The 22,431-nt window shown below is 38.1% G+C and overlaps 2 protein-coding genes and 1 pseudogene across 2 annotated transcripts; all 3 read left to right on the forward strand.

Annotated features, from left to right (window-relative positions):
- Positions 1-1,724: 1,724 nt before the first annotated feature.
- Positions 1,725-8,168, forward strand: tdgf1 (teratocarcinoma-derived growth factor 1). The gene is made up of 6 exons (XM_028025697.1): positions 1,725-2,384; positions 2,463-2,509; positions 3,604-3,804; positions 5,054-5,168; positions 5,280-5,389; positions 6,593-8,168. The coding sequence occupies exons 1-6, from the start codon at positions 2,362-2,364 to the stop codon at positions 6,700-6,702; spliced, it is 606 nt and encodes a 201-aa protein (XP_027881498.1). The 5' UTR covers positions 1,725-2,361; the 3' UTR covers positions 6,703-8,168.
- A 6,513-nt stretch (positions 8,169-14,681) lies between these two features.
- On the forward strand, positions 14,682-15,856 carry LOC114149658 (lys-63-specific deubiquitinase BRCC36). Its single transcript, XM_028025683.1, has one exon. It carries the CDS (start codon positions 14,761-14,763, stop codon positions 15,694-15,696), a length of 936 nt encoding a protein of 311 aa, XP_027881484.1. The 5' UTR covers positions 14,682-14,760; the 3' UTR covers positions 15,697-15,856.
- Positions 15,857-18,496: 2,640 nt separating this feature from the next.
- Positions 18,497-22,414, forward strand: LOC114149634 (tripartite motif-containing protein 16-like; annotated as a pseudogene).
- The last annotated feature ends 17 nt before the right edge of the window (positions 22,415-22,431 follow it).

A 22,431-nucleotide genomic window follows, 5' to 3' on the forward strand; every position in this document is an offset into this window, starting at 1 on the left:
AAAGCAAGAAAATTTAATTTCTTCTTCATCTTTAATTTTTTCTTTTTTATTGACTTTTGTTGTTTATCCAATTTGTTATCAAGATGGGCTTAAAATTCTTAATTATCAGCTTAAACTGAAACTTCCTTCAGGTTTAGCAGAAACAAAACTGAAGTTATTATCTTTGTATCTAAAGAACAATGATCCAAAGTCAGTTAATGCAGCTGGAAACCAGCAATCAGGCCTGAAATCTGGATGAAGTGATGAACTTGGACCTGAACCTTCAGAGCCACATAAAGACAGTTACAAAGTCGGCCTTCTAAGAAAATGGTTGGAATACCCAACAAAACCTTTAGTTTTATACATTTTACATCACTGATGTGAGATGTGGGTCATAATTCAGCACCAGAAGAAGACAGACAGTAAATCTGGATGTAAACAATGGCTGAAGCTATTAGGCATCTTTTCTTTTTCCATTGTCTAATTATGATTTTATGATTTTGAAGCAACAGTTTTGCTCAAAAACATTAAAATTGATCCATTATTACTTCCGTAAACAGAGAGCTGCTGTTTGACTTCGGGTCTTAAACTGTTCACACAGAAATCTGATTGATTAATTATTAATTATTAGCATGAACGACCAAACAAAACTAGATTTCAGCAAATTAAAATCAGAGTTGAGCTTGTTCTGTCACAATCAATCAGAAAACTAATGAACTACAAGATGAACAAGTAATTCTCCATTTTGGTTATTTATGATGCGTTTGGGGTTAAAGGTCAGATTAGAGGTTGGGCAGTGTTTTTATAAAAGAGCCGTTTTCTCTTTCCACCGGTGAAAAATCCTGTTTAGTTTCTAAAACACAGTTTCCATGTGGATGGGGCCAAAAACACAACCCTGAGGTTCACCACTTTCACTGCTTTCAATAGTAAATCTTGTATTTGTAATTTTAACACATTGCTTCTATTTTTAAGAAAGTTATTTCAAAACATTTTGACCTTTTAATAACAGAATAATTCATAAGAGGTGAATCTAAAAACACTGGAGACATTCCTCTAAAACGTAGAAACGTTGGACTGAAACTGAGTTAAAAAGTTTCCTAAAAAGGTTTTCAGAAAACATTAAAATGTGTCGATAAAAAAACATTTTAATGTGTCAGAATAAATTCAGGCGTTTTGGAAAAGAAATATCAAGAAATGAAGTTTAAACCTGAACTTTCTGGACTGTTTGCATGAATGAAAAGTTTCTGCATGTTTTCTAGTGAGGAGTTGGAAGCAGCTGAGTGATTAGCATCTGAGTGTATGCTAACGAGATTAGCATCCGCTCAGATGCTAACGAGATTAGCATCCAGTCAGATGCTAACGAGGTTAGCATACATGCAGGAGGGGGTTGAAAGATTCAGCTAATAAACCACAGAAGAAGAAATAAAACACATTTTCCAAATCAAAGTTGATTTATATCACAGTTGACCAAAGTGCTTCACAACAATCACAAGAAATAAAGTTATGTTAGATAAACTGATAATAAAATGGCAATAAAATACAAAAATATTCATATGAATAAAAATAAAGATGTATTCTATTTTTGTTGCAGCAAAACAAACTAATTTTCCCTTTTTCCAGCCAAAAATAAAGCAAAAAAGAAAATATTAAAAAGTAGTAAAATAAAATCAAGAGGAAAATGTTATAAAATGTAAAGTTAATCTAATTTAAAACTTAATTCTGAGCTGCAGTATTTATTTTAAAGCTTTAATTCACAGGATGTTGAACATTTTCCCTTCATAGAGAAATTAAGGACAAAATAATCCCTCAAGATTTCAGAGGAACTGAAATCAGCTTTTATAACAAACTTCATTTTAACTTAATTTATCTCCTTGTTAAATTCATTTTATCTAATTTTTGCATAAATAAACCGTTTTAACGTTACTTTAATTATTACTTTAATTATTCTGGAATAAATAAATCCCATATTTGTTTTCGGGATTAAAATCTAAACATTTTCAGCTGCAGGATTTGGACATTTTCCCGGTCAGCCGGTTCTGTTGATTCCGACCTGCAGACGGAACCGGGCAGCGGGCAGAAAGGGGGCGTGGCTTCCGGAGTCCCGCCCACTTCCGGAATGGGAATCACCTGGAGAGCAGAAAGCAGGGATGAGGTTTGGATCAGGTTCTGCTCAGATGTTCCTGAGTGAAGCTGAGAAAACCTGGAGCTCAGATTTATTCCTGGATTTATTGATTTTCTGATTTTTATTTTTCTGGGAACTTCGAGAATATTTTCAGATAAATTTCACTGATTTTTTTCTTATCTTTCCTGTTTTTTTATATAAATATATGTTTTTTTTTTATTTACTTATTACTCAGTTGGAACTTGGATATTTTAAAAAAAATGAGGCGACTGCAGAAGTTCAGGTGAGTCGTAAAAAACTAAAAACGGTAAATTTTCTTGTTTTTCTGCCACTTGAATGACTTGAATCTGCTTCCTTCCAGATCGCTGCTCGGGGTTTTCTGGTTTCTCCGGCTCGTTTCTCCCTCAGGTCGGTTTTTCTCCTCGTTGTTCATTTCGGGCTTTTTTATTAGAGGCGATCGTTTCATGATGCGTTCAAATGCACCTCGTAAAACTATAAATGAATGTAAATTTTTCCCACAACGGTCAGAATATTTCCAGACAATCCGGCAACAATTTTAAATGTTCAATAATCAGATTTGTTAAGAATCTACGGAAGAGGATTAGGGACACTGAAACATGAAACAATCATTTTAATCTCTAAATTTTGACCTTTTTTTTTTCCCTCAGAATTTTGGTATTTTTCCTCTAAATCTGAAATATTTAAATTGTTTCTTTAAAACTCAAACTTACCAAATAAATTTGGGTCCAGTTTTCAGTTAAAATAAAATGCTGGTTTATAAATCCAGTAACAGGAAGAAAGGATTTCTGATTATTTTCATGTTCTATCAACACAATTGATACACAACTAATAATATTTTGTTATTTATTTGGATTTCTACAAATGTTTACATGGAATAAAAAAAATCTGAGATTAAAATCTGAATTCTGATCTTAAAGTTATAATTGTTTTTCTTCAGTGACCCTAATCTTCTTCTGTAATAATCAGTTAAAGTTTGTCTTTAAAACAGGTTTTATCTAATAATTGTACATTTATTCGTCCATTTTCTAGATGTACTTGAACGCATCATGAAGTTTTTCCTCCATGTAATTTGCTGTTCAAGCCTTTAAATTGTCTCTCACTGTTAAAACAATGAGACGTTTTCAGATTTACAATTTAAATTCAGACGCTTCCTCCTCATTGGTCAGACTGTGGTTTAACTGGTTTGGAGCCATTTCACCCAGTTTGGCTCCAGGTAGCTGCTGGTTTCTCCTCATTTCCACATCAGTCAGATGTAAAGAAGGACTTTGTTCTGAAACGGTCGACAGGAAAGTGAGAAACCAACAATGTGGCGTCAGGGTTTCAGTTTCAGAGTGAAGTCACTGATTTATCCCTGAATCAGAAACATTTTGTCCAATAAATCAGATTTATCAGCTGATCATTAAACGTTTTTATTTATTTATCTGAATTTCAAATTGGACGAACAATTATTTACTCAAATGTGACATTTTTTTTTCTTTCAGGCTCTGAGGGAATCCTCCACTCCTCCTCCTCTTCTTCTACTACTGCCCCATCTTCCTCATCTCCTCCTCCTCCGGCGGCCCAGTCCTCCCAGTCCTCCCAGGAGTTTCTATCCCAGTTTACCCAGGTGAATTCTCCAAACAGCGGAGACCGTAAACACCGAGACGCCAGCGCCGTGCTGCCCTTCATCGGCCTCACCAGCAGTATGCTTCCTCACACACACACACACACACACACACACACACACACACACACACACACACACACACACACACACCAATTTCTGTTTTCACAGAAAATGGCACATCTCTAATATTCCTGCAGGAATGAATAAAAACTAACTCAAAGTGAAAATGTGTAACTGAATCAACGTTTCTGCAGCAGGAAGGAGTCGCAGTTTTCCGGTTTGAGGGTCTGGATGTGGAGTTTTAGTGTTTTTCTGTTATTTTCAGATGTTTGCTCAGACTCTGGTGTTTACTGGTGCAGAGCGGAGGAGTGCTGCTGGAATGTGCTGCCAGCTGCAGACTCTGGTTTATTTCACACACAGAGAGGAGCTGCAGCAGCTGGACAGCAGATTTCAAACTGAAAACCTGCAGAACTGATCTGAGGAGGATTCATCTTTATGTTCACATCTGTAAACAAAACAAGGAAAATTAGACATTAAAAGTCTGTTAAACAGAAAAGATTACATGTGTAATCTGTAAAACTTCAGATTCAGATCATTGTTTTTAATTTTCCAGAATATAAGAGTAAAAAAAATTCTAGTTTTTGCTCATTTTTAATTTGCACTTTTTTATCTATCGCTAATATTTATCCTTGCAATATGTAAATCTCTGGTTCTGGATGGAAAAAAACAAAATTATATATATATATATAGATATCTATATACATATATATAGATATCTATATATCTATATATCTCTCTCTATATATATATATACTAAAAACAAGCATTAAACCAATACTTTATATTTGGATCTAGTGGAAATATTTTAGTTCACGTGAAATAAGATAAACTAACTTAAACGTAACTTTTCAGCAACATATAGAGACTTGTTTAAAGTCAATAATTCCTTTAATATTGATTTTAAAAAGTTCTGGTTTCACTGGCGCCGTTACCTAGCAACGCCAGCCAAGCCCCGCCCGTTACCTAGCAACCCAGCTCTAGTTCCATTGGTAGATTATTTAACTTTTAACAAGACATTTTTCCCATATTATGAGTTAATTTGTCTGCTAATAGAACTGAAAAGTTATTTTTAAGTTACTTTATCTTATTTCAAGTTTACTGATATTTTCACTGCAAACTTCTAGACCAACTTTACTTGGTGAGATTTTGTGTTTTTGCAGTGAAGATGAAATGTTTCCCTGTTATAACTGAGGCTGATAGAAACTGAGGGTCAGGCTGATGTTTTAAATGTTTTAAATGTTTTAAATGTTTAAATTGTTTTTAAGGTGCTGATCAGAGCCGCAGCTGCTGTAAAAACGGAGGAACGTGCATCCTGGGCAGCTTCTGCGCCTGCCCTCCTTTCTTCACCGGGAGGAGTTGCGAGTACGACACCCGCCTCAGGTAAACCACCTGATGGTCTTCTGTGCTTTATAATCATTTCGTTCTGATCCACCGTCTCTCTGTGGCTCGTTGGCTTCCAGTTTTGACTGTTTTTGGTTTGTCTGTTTGCAGACGATGTGACGTTGTTCCTCACGGTGAGTGGGTCCAGAAAGGCTGCTCCTACTGCCGCTGTTTCTACGGCGTCTTGCATTGCTTCCCTCACGTTTTCCATGAAGACTGTGGTAAGAATGTTTACACAGATAGCAACACATATTTATTTACTCCTTATTTAATATAAAAGTGTTAAAGCTGGAAGTTTGTCAAGACAAAATTCTCCAAAGTTTTCTTCTGGTTTGAATTCTTTTGGTTTCTTCGTGTGGTTCAGGTAATCTCTGAAAGGTTTTGTAATCTCAAAGGTGTGGCAGAGCCATCAACACCTGCAGCTGGCTGTAAAACCCACCATTCACACGTTTCACCCTAAAACAAAAAAATCCTTCTGAGTGTAAATGAGGCTGAATGAATTTGCTCCACCTTCTCATTTACAGTTCAAGCCTTTTATCCCCCAAATAGTTTCCTACTTAACTTCTTATTTAACAAATGATGTGGAGTCTGGGATGTTTTTAACAACCAGAAAAGAAAAGAAATCTAGTTTGATCTTTGTTGTGGTCCCAAAACTTTGTTCTTTAAAGCAAAATGTGAAAAGTTTTAATGTTGAATTTCCTCTTAAAGGGTTTTATTTGTTAACAGAACTAAAACAGAACCGATCCAAACTCCCTCCTGTTTCTCTGGACCCACCAAACATGCTACTGCTAACATTAGCATTGTATGAGAATGAAATGATGCCAAAAGTTCTGATTTTAAAACTTGTTAGAAAAACTAACTGCTAAAAAATCTACTTTTGTATTTTTCTCCTAAAAATTCATTCATTCTTTAATTTATGTTCAAAAAGAGGAAAAGTCACAAATATTTGTTATGGATAAATGAAATAAAGGCATAAAACATTTTTGGGAAAGAAGTATCTTTAATAAAGTTTCTATGGAACACTTTTTGTATCAAATGTTCTGGACGTACCTCCAGTAGAAAATGGAAAACTTTAGACGTCCTAAATCTTGTAAAGCTCTGAGTTTCATCCTGAAGGTTAAATTTTCATCTTGGAGCTAAAAAAAGTCAAAACAAACTGATCACATTTATTTAAAGCTGGCAACATTTGAGGTTTGCTAATCCAACACAGAGTCACTTCTGTCCTTTTTCCAAAACTAAACGAGCTGCAGACGTGTGGAGAGTGAAAGTTTTCCTTGTCCTGCCTGGGAGATAAACGCGTCTCTTTAAGAGCGACTGAAAGACGAGATAAGGAAAGCTAAGTTTAGAGAAAGAACAAGATAACAGCTTAACATACATTAAATGGCTCTGAAGACGTAAAGTTTGATTGTTTCGTTTTCTCCCAGATGACTCGGATGAGGCGGTTCGTTGGTATCATTCGTCGGCGCTCAGGTTGACGCCTCTCAGCCGTTTCCTGTCTCTGCTGCTGCTACTTCCTGCGCTCCTCGTCTTCTGATGCCACCGGATTTTATTCTCTAATCGGCTCCAAACCGACATGTGAATAATAAGATTGATGATTCTGCAGTATTTATTTTAATGAGAAAAAACCTGATGTGCTTTTATGAAGCTGACTGGACAGAGAAAAGTTCTTCCAAAATAAAACCTGTTTGTCTGAAAGATCTAAATGTATGGAAGAAGATTAGTACCACTACAAAAAATCTGATTTTTTTTCCACTTACAGTTCTGATCTTAATCTCAGAAATTTTGATTTTTCTCAGACTTTTAAAGTTTTTTTTCTCAAATTTGTGACTTTTGTTCTCAGAATTCTGACTTTAATCTCAGAAAATTATTATTTTGTCTCCGAATTCTTTTTTTAACCTGAGAATTTTAACTTTAATATCAGAAATTTGACTTTACTTTCAGAAATGTGGCTTTTTTTTACTCAAAATATTTTGTTTTTTCTCTGAATTGTGCTTTTTCCCCCTCAGAATTTTGATGTTGATTTCTGGCTTTTTTTCTTCATGTTCATCTGACATTAAAGTCTAAACTCTGAAAACAGATAAATGTTTTGTCCAGTGGGCCTAATATTCTTCCATATAAATGAAATGAAGGAAGCTGTATATAAGATTTTTATGGAAAATGTTTTGAAGTCATTTGTCGTTTTATTTTTTCTTTGTGAAAGAAAAAACTTCCTGTGATTTTTGCTTCAAACGATCCGATGTGACGTTTTGTCTTTAAATCTAACCTGGTTTGTTTAATTAAACTTTATTTATGCTGGTTTGGTTTTAACTGGTTTCCAGTTTCCAGCCTTCCTGTTATCTGCAGGTATTTCCAGAGGGAGCCGTTTTTTCCTGCCTCTTATCTCCACTTTATTGATGAGGTTGGATTTGATTATCTGCTGCTTTCTTATCTAAAACAAACAGGAGCTGCTGCTCTGCAGTCCGTCGCCTGGTTTTCTGAAGATCCCAACTGTAAATAAATTAAAAAATAAAGACCCCTTGCAGGTTTATTTCAATTATTCAACCATAACATTCAATGGGATAAAGTAAGAAGGTTTTAAATTGGAGTGAAAATGGTGGAAAATAATAAAATGTGTTTTTAATCTCTGTAAATAAAATCCAGTTGTTAGCAGTCGGTGCAGGTCTGGGTTACAGCAGCTGCCATCTGTTGGTCAAAATGTATTTTAGTTTTACCTTCATCTGCAGCTTTATTTCACTTTATGTTTTAGGGCGTCTGTTTACTTTAAATAGATTATTTCTTGTGAAAACCTAAATGATCCCATCAGCTCTTTTGTTCCTTTTCATGTATCAATATTTTGGTATTCAAGACATAAAGCTGCAGAATTTGGCTAACAGCTACGCTAATTTTTTTGTTTAGCCTTCTTGCTAACTTTGAAAATGTTTAGTGAACTATTCTACAGCACTAAAATACTTTCCTGTTTTGTAAACTTTCAGCTGAATAAAGTTCAACATCTGTGTTAAAGTTTTGGTTATTTACTGCTAAGAATCTTCCATTTATGTTCATGCTCTTATTTTGAAGTGGGTGAAAACCATTTACAGTCGTTTTTTCCTGAATCAATATTTGAAACATAAACAAAGTAAAACAAACAGTAGAGAAGAAAATATGAACATAAAAACAATATATAAGGTCATTATTAAACATCTAAATTAAATTATTGCTGGAGCTTTGCAGTGTTTCAAGGGCAGATAAAACTTTAATTGAAGTTAGCGCTTTAGCATTAGCTCAATAGTCTCTAATAGCATTAGCTTTTGCTAAGTACCTTGTTGGTGTAGCAGCAGTTTAGTGTAACTTATAATTAGTGCTTTGGGGTTAACACAACTCTAGCTCTTATTTCCACCAAAATAAAAGCCAAAACAATTTGACTTTCCTCTGTAAAGTTTTGTTTGACTTTAACCTGAACTAAAATCCCCCAAACCTGCAGAGGAACACAAGAAACAACTAATGTACGGATGAGGAGATAATCAGGAAGGTTTTCCTCTCTTAATCCCAGAGTAAGCAGAGTGTAATCTCCCCATTGTTACCCAGCCGACTCCTCATAACAACTTAATTAAAAACTCTTCACCGTCTGAGTGGAAGAAGTCGATGAAAAGCTGTTAATGTGATTCTAGTTTCAGTTTGTCAGCAGGTCAGACGTCCAGCTGTGTTTCTGCAGCGGAGAAACTCAGAAACTGCAGCAGAGGAGAGAAAAAGCTGCAGCAGATTTAAGGATCTGGACGGATTTAAAACGGATTAATGAAGATGTGAATGAGGAGGAACGACTCCCTGCACCTCCTCCTCTTCCTCCTCCTCCTCTTCCTCCTCCTCCTCCCATGATGACGCCTCCCTTTGACAGAAAATCTGCTCAGAAAACATTTCACTTTTCTGCCAAAGAACAGATAAATGTGATAACAGTTTTTTGTGTTTTGCTTCACTGGACACAGAAAAAAAAACATTATTTCAACAAATTGCTGTAAATGAAACTGAACTCATCTTCATGAATCATTTTAACTCTTTAATTTCTTAGTTTCTTCTCATTTATTGTGTGTAAATTTGAAAAGCTTTGCAGTTTTAAAAATGGTCAGAAATAAGGAATCACATGCAAAAGTAAAATTATTAGACATTTACAAAACTACATGTAACTTGTATTACCTTAGGCTGATGGTACAAAAAGCTGAAATTTTAATTTAGGTTAAAAAAAATGATTAAAGATTTGAAGAAAATTCTCCATAAAATACACAACATGGCCACAAAAATATCTACAGATGTGATCTCTAAAGAAATTCAGTTAACAGCTCTCTGCTGACATCTACAGGACAATCCCTGAAAAGCTCACGTTAAATACCCTTTTGTAATTGGCCGTTTTTCTCCATGCAGTACTTTGACTAGACCAGGGGAGCCCAAAGTCGGTCCTCGAGGGCCGGCATCCTGCGCGTTTTAGTTCTCTCCCTGATAGTACCAACAATATTTCCAGCATGTTAATGTCTTTCTTAGTCTTTCTAACGAACCATTATTGGATCCAGGTGCGTTAAACCAGGGAGAAACTAAAACATGCAGGATGTCGGACCTCCAGGACCCACTTTGGGGCCCCTGGTCTAGACAGACAATACATGACCAGAGTAAATATCTGCCAATAAACTCAGTTTACTAGAACAACCTTGGAAATTTGTCAAGTAGCAACATGAACCATTTGGACAAAATTTCAGTTAAGATTTTATTCATAGTTTTCTGAAGCAAACAACAACACGCCTGACAGCAATTCTTTCCACTTCATTGGTCTCCAGCTGATCTGAATTGTAAAGAGACGTTTGCACCACATTGACAACATTGCATTGGCTGCCCTTTGTCACAGCAACCATCACCTTGTTGTGCTTGGATTCCATTGACTGGAACAGGATTCAGTTTTCTTCAGAGAAATTTACTCTGAACTCTGGTCACCATTCAGCTCTACAAAATCAGTCTTACAGTTTCCAAGCTGCTGCTCATCATTTATTCCTTCTGGCAAACAAAACCCTGTTGACAGATCAGCATATTTTATTACTTTGAGAAAATTTCATACCAACAATTTGGCCACAACTGCAGAAATGCCATAATCATAAGAATCCAACATAACGGTGAAGCACAACATGTTCACTAGAAACATCAGAAATAAAAACTCCTCTCATGTTTTTACCACAGCTGGAGGAGGAACCAACATCTGAGTCTTTACTGGATCCATCAGCAGCAGCTGATCATCATCATCTCTAACTGGTTCTCCTCAGACTCCATCTCTGCTCACTGACTTCAGGCCTTGTTTCAGTTCTTCATATATCATCACATCAAATTATTTTATAAGCAATTCAGCTTTTACAACATGACGACTATATTATCAGTTTTAACATTAATTAGATAATAATTGACCAATCTGAAGGTTTTGTTTCGTTGGAAAGGTTGGAAATGTGTTGCAGAAATAAAGTTGACTTTGTTTTGCAGATCCATTTTATTCCAGAAAATTTTAACTAGAACTTCAGAACTTTAAAATAGTTTAGTACTGTTTATTTCAATAACTCATAATATAGATTTGAGTTTTTCATGTAGGAATAAATAAAATGTTTGAGGTTAAAAATGACAGAAGTTTTGATATCAGTCCTTTTTATTGATCTTTTCTCCTTCTGTATTAAACATTCTGATGTTTCGATGGAATCTGAAGTTCCAGGCTTCAGATCTCATTTCCGTGATTTTGGTGTTGATTTGTTGGTGAATTGAGCCTTTGGAGAAACTGAGAAACTTTCTGCTCTCGCCGTCTCCTCTCCTCAAAGAAGCGCTGCTGGTGTTGGTTCCTCAGATTGAGGCGCAGCAGCCACTGCTCCCGCAGCCTGAAGAGGAGAAACAACAAAATGGAGGAGAGGAAGTTCAGACAGAGAGATGAGTCACTTATTGTTCTGGAGAAACAAGTACCGGTCCATTTACTGGATCAGATGAATGGAAAATAAAACATATTCATATGTGAACTTTGAACTTAGCTCTGACTGAAGAAATGCAGATTTTCATTAATGAAACTGTTTGATGTTTGATATATAAAGTTTTTAAGAAGTCTGGCCTTCACAATAAGATGCTTTTCATCTAATATCTTTACCACCATTTTTCTTACAAAAGACTAAAAATTTATAGTAAATCCTGTTTTTGTTCTGACAGATTTTGAGACTTGATTGTGGACATTTTGACTTTTTTTCCACAAATGTAATTTTTTAAAGTAATTTTCATAAAAATATCTAGTGTAAAATGTTCTTTTCTGTTTTTCTTCTGTCTGCCCCGGTCCTGCAGTTGATCCTGGGTCGTTGCAGCAGGACGTCTCGTGTTGTGGAAAGAGGAAAGCTGTGTTGGCCGAAGGATTAATTAAGTGATTCTCTTGCTGATCTCCGGGATTCAAACCTGCAGCCGCGTTGCCTCTAATCAACATTCTCAGGCAACGACGCCTGAGACGCGATGACAGACAAACAAGCTGCAAACACGGCCGAGGCATTTAATGAACTCGTCCATCTCTGGCTCCCTCCGTAATAAAGTTTATTTTTAGCGTTCCCTTCCTGTCTGACACCAGAACCAGCAGTTTGTTCACCTGCCAGAACTTTATTTTACTGTTTTCAGGAGAAATGTCCAGAAACTAAACCAAAGTTCAGAAACAGTGAGAGAAAACTTAAATCCATCCCATAATCTAACAGCTTAATAACAATAAGCGACGCTTAATAAGACTAATGTGAACTCTATGCACATAAGTTTTATGTTTATATATAGTATATATATATATATATATATATATATATATATATATATATATATATATATATATATATTCTTTTTATTTCAGGTTTTTATTTTAAACATGTTTATATAGAAAAGTGATTGTCGTTGCTATGAACAAGCAGTTAGCTGCTAAGCTAGCGAGGTAACTAGCATGCTAACACAGTGAATCTGTTGTTTCACTCCTGAAACATAGTATAAATAACACTGCTTAGTGTAATAACACCTAGCAACCCCAGCCAAGCCCAGCCCCGTTACCTAGCAACCCAAACGGAGCTCCAGCATGTTTGGCCTCCTGGTTTTACCTGCTGTACAATGGCTGCTGGAAAAGTCAAGTGTTTTGTTGTTGATGTACCATCCATAAACCACTTGCTTGATTCTTGTTGGTTGTGCAGGAGGCTACACTTCTGCTTTTCAAAGATGTGTAAGCGTTGAATTTGGCTAGCAGCAGCTAATGCGGATTTAAAGTGACAGATGCTCTAAACAGCTCGTTCTGAGCAAACTAGAATCTCATTACCTAATAATTATTTAGCAATGATTTCATCTAACTTGTTCAAGGAAGCATAAAACCTCTAAATCTGAAAAATCTGCTACTTAGGTTTCTGATCTCTACTTGTGTGTGTTGGCTTATTTGTTGTAAAATGTTTGTCTGAAGTTGGTTTTGTCTTATTTTAGCACCTGATGAGGACGTAGTGGGAACAACTAAGACCTGAGTGGGTTGACATCATTGAGACTCTACTGGATAAAACCTTTGACTCGTAGCAGAAGCGTCTTCTGACCGTATCAGGGCGCTGCTCCTCATGCGGTTCTCCTCCTGGTCCATCTTCTGGCTGTGCTGGACGATCCTCTGCTCCCAGAACCATCGCAGTTTCTGCTTGTCGTGGATCCGAGCCACGCTCATCGCCTGGCAACAGGAAGGCTGCGACGGCACCGACAAACATCCACAAAACAGCAGCATGTGGGGACGACCGCTCCGGTTTCTGTCAGCTTTTGTTACCAACTGAAAAACTCTTCATCTCCTGTAGCTCCTCCTCCTCCTCTCTCCTCCTCTCTCTCACTCCCTTCCTCTTCCTTCTTATTGACTTTATCTGACACTTTTCTTTAAAGTTGTGGTTATGGATGGATCTCAGTGAAACATTTTCACATCTGCTGGGATTTTAACTGGAACTGAGTTTTGCTCAGATGAGTTTTATTCACTGGGTTTGCTGGAAGTAAAAGATGAATTTATGGGACAACGTTAAGCCTAATCAATTCTGTGCTTCTGTTATTGATCGTATCAATACACACACACACACACGAAGAGCTGTTAAATACAGAAAATATAGCCTTGAAATCAGATTTTGGCGCCCCCTCTGGCCCGGCACCCCAGCTGCAGCGGCTCTCCCAGAAAACGTTCAGTCCTGGCCACATTAGGAAAATTGAAAAATAAAAATAAATAATATTAGGTGATTTTTAAACTTCAAATCGATTGTTTGTTCTTAAGCTTTGATGAACAAAAAAAAAGTTTACATTTTACTGGTAAAACTGAAAAATAAATAAAAATAAAAATACATAAGAAAATAGTATTTTTTTAAAATGTATTTACTGAGTTTTACATTTGTGTCTTGATTGATTGAAGGTGACACTGTGAGCCTTTGCATGAGCTGGTTGGGGGCCCAGGGCTCCCTGTGGCCCCCTCTTGGAGGCACCACTGCCTGAATTTTTATGCTTTTGTCAGCTTTTTTTGTTTTTACATTAATTTTTTTTCACTTCTTTTTTAAAATTGTGTTGTAATTGTAATGTCATCCTCCTGGACTTTAACTTTCTAAATATTCTGTTGAAGCCAAACCTCTGTGGACCAAAACAAATGAAGAAACAGAACAAGATCTTCCAGCCGTCGACCTCACTGGTTTCAAACTCAAAGAACATCTTCTGAAAACTTCACCTTGTTTCAGTAGGTTGGAAAATAATAACAGACATGTAACATGATGAAGAAACAAATATAAAAGTAGTTTTTCTCATATTTCTCTGTTTTGCTCATGGGTCAGAGGAAGGATTATCACCCACACATTGCTGAGCGGTACGGCAGCTTCAGAGGTCTTAACACTCCCAGCATAGCCCAGCCTGGACCTGTGTGTTTATCTGAGCGACAGTCAGACGCCTCTCACCCCGATTACGTCGCCGGGACGCCGTCTGCTCTCACCGGTCACCTTGTCGGGAAACAAGCAGCAATGGATTCTCTGCTCAACATGAAAACTCTGATTTATTTATATTTTTTCTGAAAAGTTTTATTTTTAAAAACATTTAGGCAATGGTCACCCGGCCATAAATCACTGGATTTCATTCATGGGCAACAGAATAAGGGGCTGAATGCATGCCGCACTTTTCAGATTTCATTTTAAGTTATTTACTGAAGTCATGAAGATTTAAAATAAATATGTCTGTAGTTGTAACCTGATAATGTGCAGATGTGAGTCGTAACTAGAGTGACGAATTACAATTAAGTTAAATGTGTTAATTTATTAAAACTGGAAATAATTTATTAATAATTTATTAATAAACATATATTCAGTACATGTGACTCAGTTAAATGTTTTGATTTAATTTAAAAACTAGATAGAGCTATTTCAAAATTTAATAAAATATTTTATGTTCATGAAACTAATCAATGACTTGTCAATGAATATGTGGACTGTTCAATTATATAAAAAAGTTGTAAAAATTATTTCTATATTTATTTTCAGTTTTAATAAATTAATGACACATAACTATTATTATTTTTTGCAGTTTTGCATCTCTGCTGACAATATATGAAACTTTAATGACGTCACTGCAGAACCATCCCGGACCAGATGGGGGCGCTGAAGCACAGCGAGCTAAAACGAAGTCGAGCAACCCGGAAGTGAGAGTGCGTCTTGGTGCTGTTTTGTTTTCTTCTCTTCTTGGCGTCAGAAACTTGTGTTTTCTGTTGAAAATGGCCGTCAGCGCGGTTCACCTGGAGTCTGACGCCTTCCTGGTGTGCATGAACCACGCGCTGAGCACCGAGAAGGAGGAGGTGATGGGTTTATGCATCGGGGAGGTGGAGGCGTCCCGGATCGTCCACATCCACTCGGTGATCATCCTCCGCCGCTCCGACAAGCGGAAGGACCGGGTGGAGATTTCCCCGGAGCAGCTGTCCGCCGCCTCCACCGAGGCGGAGCGGCTGGCGGACTCCACCGGCAGACCGATGCGGGTGGTGGGCTGGTACCACTCCCACCCGCACATCACGGTGTGGCCGTCCCACGTCGACGTGCGGACCCAGGCGATGTACCAGATGCTGGACCAGTGCTTCGTGGGGCTCATCTTCTCCTGCTTCATCGAGGACAAGAACACCAGGACGGGCCGCGTCCTCTACACCTGCTTCCAGTCCGCGCAGGCGCAGAAGGGCTCTGAGTACGAGCGAGTGGAGATTCCCGTGCACGTGGTGCCGCGAGAGGCGATCGGGAAGGCGTGCCTGGAGTCCGCCGTGGAGCTGCCGCGGATCCTGTGCCAGGAGGAGCAGGACACGTACCGCCGGATCCACGGGCTGTCCCACCTGGACCCGGTCACCAAGATCCACAACGGCTCGGTGTTCACCAAGAACCTGTGCAGCCAGATGTCCGCCGTCAGCGGGCCGCTGCTGCAGTGGCTGGAGGACCGGCTGCAGCAGAACCGCCAGAGCATCGCGGAGCTCCAGCGGGAGAAGGAGCGGCTGCAGCGGGAGCTGGGTGCGCTGTGAGCCGGCGGGACGGCTGTCCGATAATGGGCGCATCGGTGCTGTGTCTTCCGCTTTTCGGGCAGAACTCGAACCTTTTTCTGTTGCTATTACTGAAAAACATGTATTGTTATGTAAATAAAAAGATTTAAGGTTAAAATGCAAAAGTCTTTGGTCACCCTAAGATGAATATAACTGTTATGTTTTGGGACTGGGAGAAAAAAAACTAAAAAAGAGTAAAATCCGCAAAAAAACGAGGAAAGTTTGAGAATAATTTCAGAAATTGTCTGGAAAAAAACAGACATTTCTGAGTTTGAAAAGTCTAACAGCTGCCAGAAAAAGCTCAGACAATTTCTAGAAAAAATCGAAAATTTCTGAGCTCCAAATGACGAAAATCTACGAGAAAATATTTAAGTTAATCTAAGAAATTTCCTAAAAAAAAAAAAAAAAAAGTGGAAATTTTGGAAAGATTAAAATTTTTGAGATTAATCTAGGAAATTTTCTGGAAAAAAGTGAAATTTCTGAGCTCAGAAAATATTTTGAAAATTTGTAGAATTTTCTTTTTCTGTTTGATCTGAGATTTTCTACAGTTTAAAAAGCTGAAAATTTTCTACTTTTGAAATTTAGAATTCTAACTTAAATTCCACAGTTTTTCCTTTTAAGAAAATCTGAATTTAATCTCAGAATTAAATTATTTTTCTATGGTTCTTTACATATTTCTGACCTTTTTTCTCACAATTCTCAAGATTTAAAATAATCTCAGAAATTCTTTCTCAGAATTATAATTTTTTTCTCCACTGAATTATGACTTTAGAATATTTACTTTTTTCCACATTTTCATATTGTGGTATTTGTGTGTAGAATTTTGTGGAATAATAGTACAATTTGAAATAAGGCTGTAAAATAGCAAAATGTGGAAAAAGTAAAGCAATATAAAACTTTCCAGATGTATTTTATTTAAAAGAACTGACTGGAAACATAACAAATGTTGGAATTTTGGTCCCTAATCGAAGCAGGTCTACAGGTGGGAAAACACAGCAAGACTAAAATAAAAGTTTGGAGAAAACTTAATAATCAAATCTTTAATAGACATTTGATCTTTTTTTTTTTTCAAATTCAAGGCTTCAAACATCTGTTAGATATTAAGACACAGAAACTGCAGAGTTTAACATGTTAACATGAAATATTCAGGTTATTATAAAATAGTTTTAGAAATTTCTAGCATTAGCAAAGTCGGATTGTTTACCAGACAACGTGTTGCAAACAGTCAAACAAAGAAAGAACAGAATCAAGCTAAACTGGTCCAACAGCTGTGTGCTGGAACAAGAACATCGACCGGCTGCGTTTGTTCAGGTCAGTAGAAACAGAATCACAGTAGCTGCGTTTCCATCAAAAATGTCCACAAAACTTTGTCTATCTTCCAATAATATCAAAAAACACAACTTCACAATTGAGTTGTTTCCATTGGATACACACTTAAATTAAAATTACATGTGAATAAGTTTGTTCACATGATAAGTCATTAAAAAACATGCCACACCATCATCCTCCTGCCACTTCCTATTGTCTTCATCTGGTTGTTTTTCTCATGTGATGCGAAAAAAAGTGTTTCCATTGCAGTTTTACAAAATAAAATTGGCTATTGATACCAATAGCCAATCAAATCCACCTCATCCAAGGGCCAAAACGTTTTTACCAACCGACAGCAGAGAGTTAGGGTGGGAAAACATACATCCACTGCCCTCAGCCTTAGTACTGGCTCTCCACAGGGCTGTGTGCTGAGCCCCCTGCTCTATTGTCTGTACACATACGACTGCACCTCTGCCCACCACAGCAACACCATCATCAAGTTTGCTGATGACACCACAGTGGTGGGGCTCATCTCAGGAGGCGACGAGTCCGCCTACAGGGGAGAGGTGGAGCGGCTGTTGCAGTGGTGCAGGGAGAACAATCTGCTCCTCAACAACTCAAAGACAAAAGAACTCATAATAGATTACAGGAGGAATAAAACGGACATTACACCACTAACCATTGGGGGAAAATGTGTGGAGAGGGTAGCTGATTTCCGTTTCCTGGGGGTCCACATTGAGCAGGGCCTCACATGGAACATGAACACCTTGGAGCTGATAAAAAAGGCCCAGCAAAGACTGAACTTCCTGAGGGTTCTCAGGAGGAACAGCATCAAGGAGAAGCTGCTGGTGTCCTTCTACAAGTGCTCCATAGAGAGCATACTGACCTACTGTATCTGCGTCTGGTATAACAGCAGCACTACAGCTCAAAGGAAAGCTCCCCAAAGGGTTGTGAATACAGCCCAAAAAATCATTGGCTGCCCTCTCCCCTCACTGGAGGACCTGCACAGCGACCGCTGTCTAAGAAAAGCACAACACATCACAAAGGACACTTCTCACCCCGGACCTTCTCTGTTCACACTGCTGCCTTCAGGCAGAAGATACAGAGCAACCAGAACCAGAACCAACCGTCTCAGAGACAGTTTCTACCCGATAGCAATAACAAAACTAAATACAATCAAAAACAACCATTAATCATCACAAATGATGTATGTGAGAATGTGGCTGTTCTTATTTATTTTGCCAGTTGTTTGTTGATTCTTGCGTTGTGTGTGAATTGTGAGACAGTTATTTTTTGTTTTTGGGCATGTGCACCGACTGATGGCACCCTTTGAATTTCGTTGTCCTTGTGACAATGACAATAAAGATTTATCTTATCTTATCTTTATCAAATTATGTTTCCTTTGAACAAATTTATTTTTGAAATGTCAAATTTTGCAATTATATAGTCAATGGAAACACAGCTATTGTTCAGATTCTGATATTTTTCACTGCAAATGTTTAAATAAAGAAGATAATACATTGATGTTACTGTCATTTTGTCATGTTACAAATATGCAAGTAGTAAAGACTCACTTCTTCATTCGAACCACTCCTCTGCCAGGAAGCAGGAGGAATTAAAAGAATGCAGCTCTTCTTCTCTCTGTCTGATTGAACAACATTCAGTCTGACACTGTGAGGGAGGTGAAATGGCTCTGTCAGGATTTACGCTTAACAGGGAGAAACTCTCCTGTTCGATCTGTTTGGATCCTCTGAAGAACCCGGTGACGATCCCCTGTGGTCACAGCTACTGCATGGAGTGCATTAAGAACCACTGAGACAGAGAGGAGAGGAAAACCTACAGCTGTCCTCAGTGCAGACAGACCTTTATGCCGAGGCCTGTCCTGGTGAGGAACACCGTGTTGGCTGATTTAGTGGATGACATGAAGAAAGTAGGACTCCAAGCGACTCCAGCGGATCATTGCTATGCTGGACCTGAAGATGTGGCCTGTGATTTCTGCACCGACAGGAAGCTGAAAGCCTTCCGGTCCTGTCTGCAGTGTTTGGTCTCTTACTGCGAGCAGCACCTGAAGCCTCACTGGGACTTTCCCGCCTTGAAGAAGCACAAACTCATCAACCCGTCAAAGAAGCTCCAGGAAAACATCTGCCCCAAACACGGAGAGCTGAAAGCCATTTTCTGTCGCACCGACCAGCAGTGTATCTGCTATCTGTGCTCCCTTGATGATCACAAAGACCATTCGACCATTTCTGCTGCAGCAGAAAGGACAGAAAGACAGAAACAACTCACGCCAAGTCAGCAAAAAATGAAGCAGCAACTGAAGGATTGTGAAAAAGATGTTAAGCTTCTCCAGGAGGAGTTGGTAGCGATTGGCCGATCTGCTGATAAAGCTCTGACAGACTCGGAGAAAATCTTCAACGAACTGATTCGTCTGATTGAAAGTAGAAAGTCTTTAATCAAGCAGCAAATAGAGAATCAGCAGAAGACGGAGGAGAATCGTGTCAAAAAGCTCCTGGAAAAGCTGGACAAGGAGGTCACCGAGCTGAAAGGAAAAGATGCTGAACTGGAGCGACTCTCTCAAACAGAGGACCACATCGAGTTTCTGCACATGTTCCCGTCGCTTACTGGACCAGGAGAACGCACGGCGACGTCTCTCCCAAAGCAGCGTACGCGGTGCTACTTCCAGGATGTTACAGAGACAATTTCAGAGGTGGGAAATAAAGTGCAGAGCTTTCTCAGTCAAGACTGGCCCAGAGTTTCCAGGGCAGTGGCTAATCCGGATGTTTTACTGCCACTGGAGGAGCTGACAGCCAGAGCAGAGTTCATAAAGTTCTCCCAACCAATCACTCTGGATCCAAACACTGTGAACATGCAGCTGGTTTTATCTGAGAGGAATAGAAAAGCGACTTATAGAAGTATAAAACAGATGTACCAGGCCCACAGTGAGCGGTTTCACAACAGGTCTCAGGTCCTGAGCAGAGAGACTCTGACTGGACGCCATTACTGGGAGGTGGAGTGGAGCGGGTTGGGGGCTTTTATTGGAGTCGCTTACAAAACTATCAGCAGAACGGGAGACGATAGCGAGTTTGGGAAAACTGACAAGTCGTGGGTGTTGCTGTGTTCAGAGTCTCTGCATGAATTCAGACATAATAACAGCGTAACTCTGATTTTAGGTCCACAGTCCAAAAGAATAGGAGTGTACCTGGATCACAGAGCAGGACTCCTGTCCTTCTACAGCGTCTCTGGAGCCATGTCACTGCTTCACAGAGTCCAGACCACTTTCACTCAGCCGCTCTGTGCTGCATTCAGGGCCCATCATGGCTTGGCATCACAGTCCTCTGCTGTGTTTTGTGAGATCAAGTAAGCAACCGCTTGTATGAAAAATGTAATTCAGTTGTGGTTTCCCTTTAAAGTTCCCTTTAAAGGGACTATCAGCCTGACTACAGTTAGGCTGATAGTCCAGTAGACTTGGTTCTGTGTTACATTTTCAGCTGCTGCAGTTCTCTTTCACACTGCAGCATTTTGTCACACCAACCAAACCTTCTGAAAAACCTGTTCCCCTCCTCACCTGTGGGGGCGCTGCACCAAGAAACACTGAAGGAAACAACACGGAAACCTCTGAAGACACTGAGCACAAATTCCTTCTTTATAAAATATAAACAAAAATGGAATGGCATCAGATTTTGAAGGTTGTAGGATTTCTCTTTTGTCATTGGTAAAATCCCACTAGCTATTTCTCCCGCTAGCGCTAGGCTAGCATGTTTGTTTTGGATGTTTTTACCCAGAATGCCCTGCGCTGTGGTTCACTTCCTGCTTTTGTAGCGGTCTCTGGTCTGGTTGGCATTCACATATGCATTCGAACCGCACCAGAGTTCACTTCAACTGAACCCAGACTGAGGTTTTTAGACGGACCAGAGTCCACTTTTTGGTCCGAATCAGAATTCGGTTAAACATTCACACGTCCCCAAAAGAACCAGACTTTCCTGGCAAATGGACTGGAGTTGGATTAAAACAGACTGAACGGCGCTGGTGTGAATTCACCTTTAGTAGAGTCACAGTTTACTTAGGCTGTGTTCACCCTTATAGTCCTTTTACTCTGTTATCTTGAAATGTTTTCTGGTGGTTTGGTTTCTTTTCACATGGAAGCTCCAAAGGAACGAGAACAAACATTTTGTTTGTGGGTCTGATGAGTCCCGACTGGAGAACCAGATGCAAATACAGAAACAAGGAGATTTAATCAATCATATTATAATCATAAGCTGATTTTTTGTTTAGTGTTTTTGCTATATGTTATGATCAAGGATTGTTTAGGGGAAAAGTTAGGACAATTCCAAGACCCCCTTACTGACAGGAGGCCCTCCACAAAAAAATATTATTTATTCTTATAGGAATATAAAAAATGGGCGTCCTATTAATTACAAAATTAATCATATAGCATTTTTAAAATTATTTTTTGTCTTTAATTTCTAACCACTTTTATATACACAATGGGAGGAGTTTATTGTAGAATTTGTAAATAATCAATATTGTGCTGATCTCTAATAAATTTTAAAGTATGCAAAATAAGAAATATTTCATTAGTTAAATGAAAATAATCAGACTCAGTTATAATTCAAATAATTTTCTTCTTTAGGTTTGTGTTGGTTTAATTTGAGTTTCCAGATCTACACACAATAATTAATTTATGGAAGAATTAGGCAACATTAAAACATGTAAAATGATTTCTTGTTCAGAAAAACTGATTGTGGAAAATATTGCAAGATTTTTATATTCTAGATTTTACCTTATCAATAAAAGCATCACAATGAAATTTTTTGTCGAGTGGTATTTTTATTTCTTTATTTTCTTGCTACTAAATATTACAAATTGTTTTCTCATAATTTAGTGTTAATCTATTTTTGTCACATCATTAATAATTGTAATTCTCCTTCCATTAAACTGTTGCTGCTCCAAACTGACCAGATCAAAATAATGTATCAGTAAATAAAGTAAATGTTAACAAATTAGATTCATTGCATAAATCATTTATGTAAAGTAAGAAAAGTTTAGGATCCAGTTCTGACCACAAATAAAGACCTTCTGGGAGGAAATGAAACAGGAGATTGAGGACATTCTAAGGACAGATCTCCTCATGGAGCCTCTTCTATTTCTGCTGGACATGAACACCAAGGATTTACTCACTAAAAATCAATGTTACATATTGTTGCACCTTCTGCTACTAGTAGCAAGAAAGACAATTACACTAAACTGGATTAAATCCTGTTCACCAACTGTTGCTGAGTGGAGAAAAACTGGAACATGACAACATGATGGAGCGTCTAACTGAACAACTAGACATGAAAATAGATCATTAAATATGTAGTTTAGAAAATAAACATTGGATTTGAAAATTAAATGTTTACTTTGGTAAAT

Source organism: Xiphophorus couchianus, chromosome 8, assembly GCF_001444195.1.
Source record: "Xiphophorus couchianus chromosome 8, X_couchianus-1.0, whole genome shotgun sequence".
Lineage (NCBI taxonomy): Eukaryota > Metazoa > Chordata > Actinopteri > Cyprinodontiformes > Poeciliidae > Xiphophorus > Xiphophorus couchianus.

Coding starts and splice junctions, on each gene's coding strand:
- LOC114149658 (XM_028025683.1), top strand. CDS start 14,761: ATGACGTCACTGCAGAACCATCCCGGACCAGATGGGGGCGCTGAAGCA.
- tdgf1 (XM_028025697.1), top strand. CDS start 2,362: ATGAGGCGACTGCAGAAGTTCAG. Junction 2,385..2,462: donor AGGCGACTGCAGAAGTTCAG/GTGAGTCGTAAA, acceptor GCTTCCTTCCAG/ATCGCTGCTCGGGGTTTTCT. Junction 5,390..6,592: donor CGTTTTCCATGAAGACTGTG/GTAAGAATGTTT, acceptor GTTTTCTCCCAG/ATGACTCGGATGAGGCGGTT.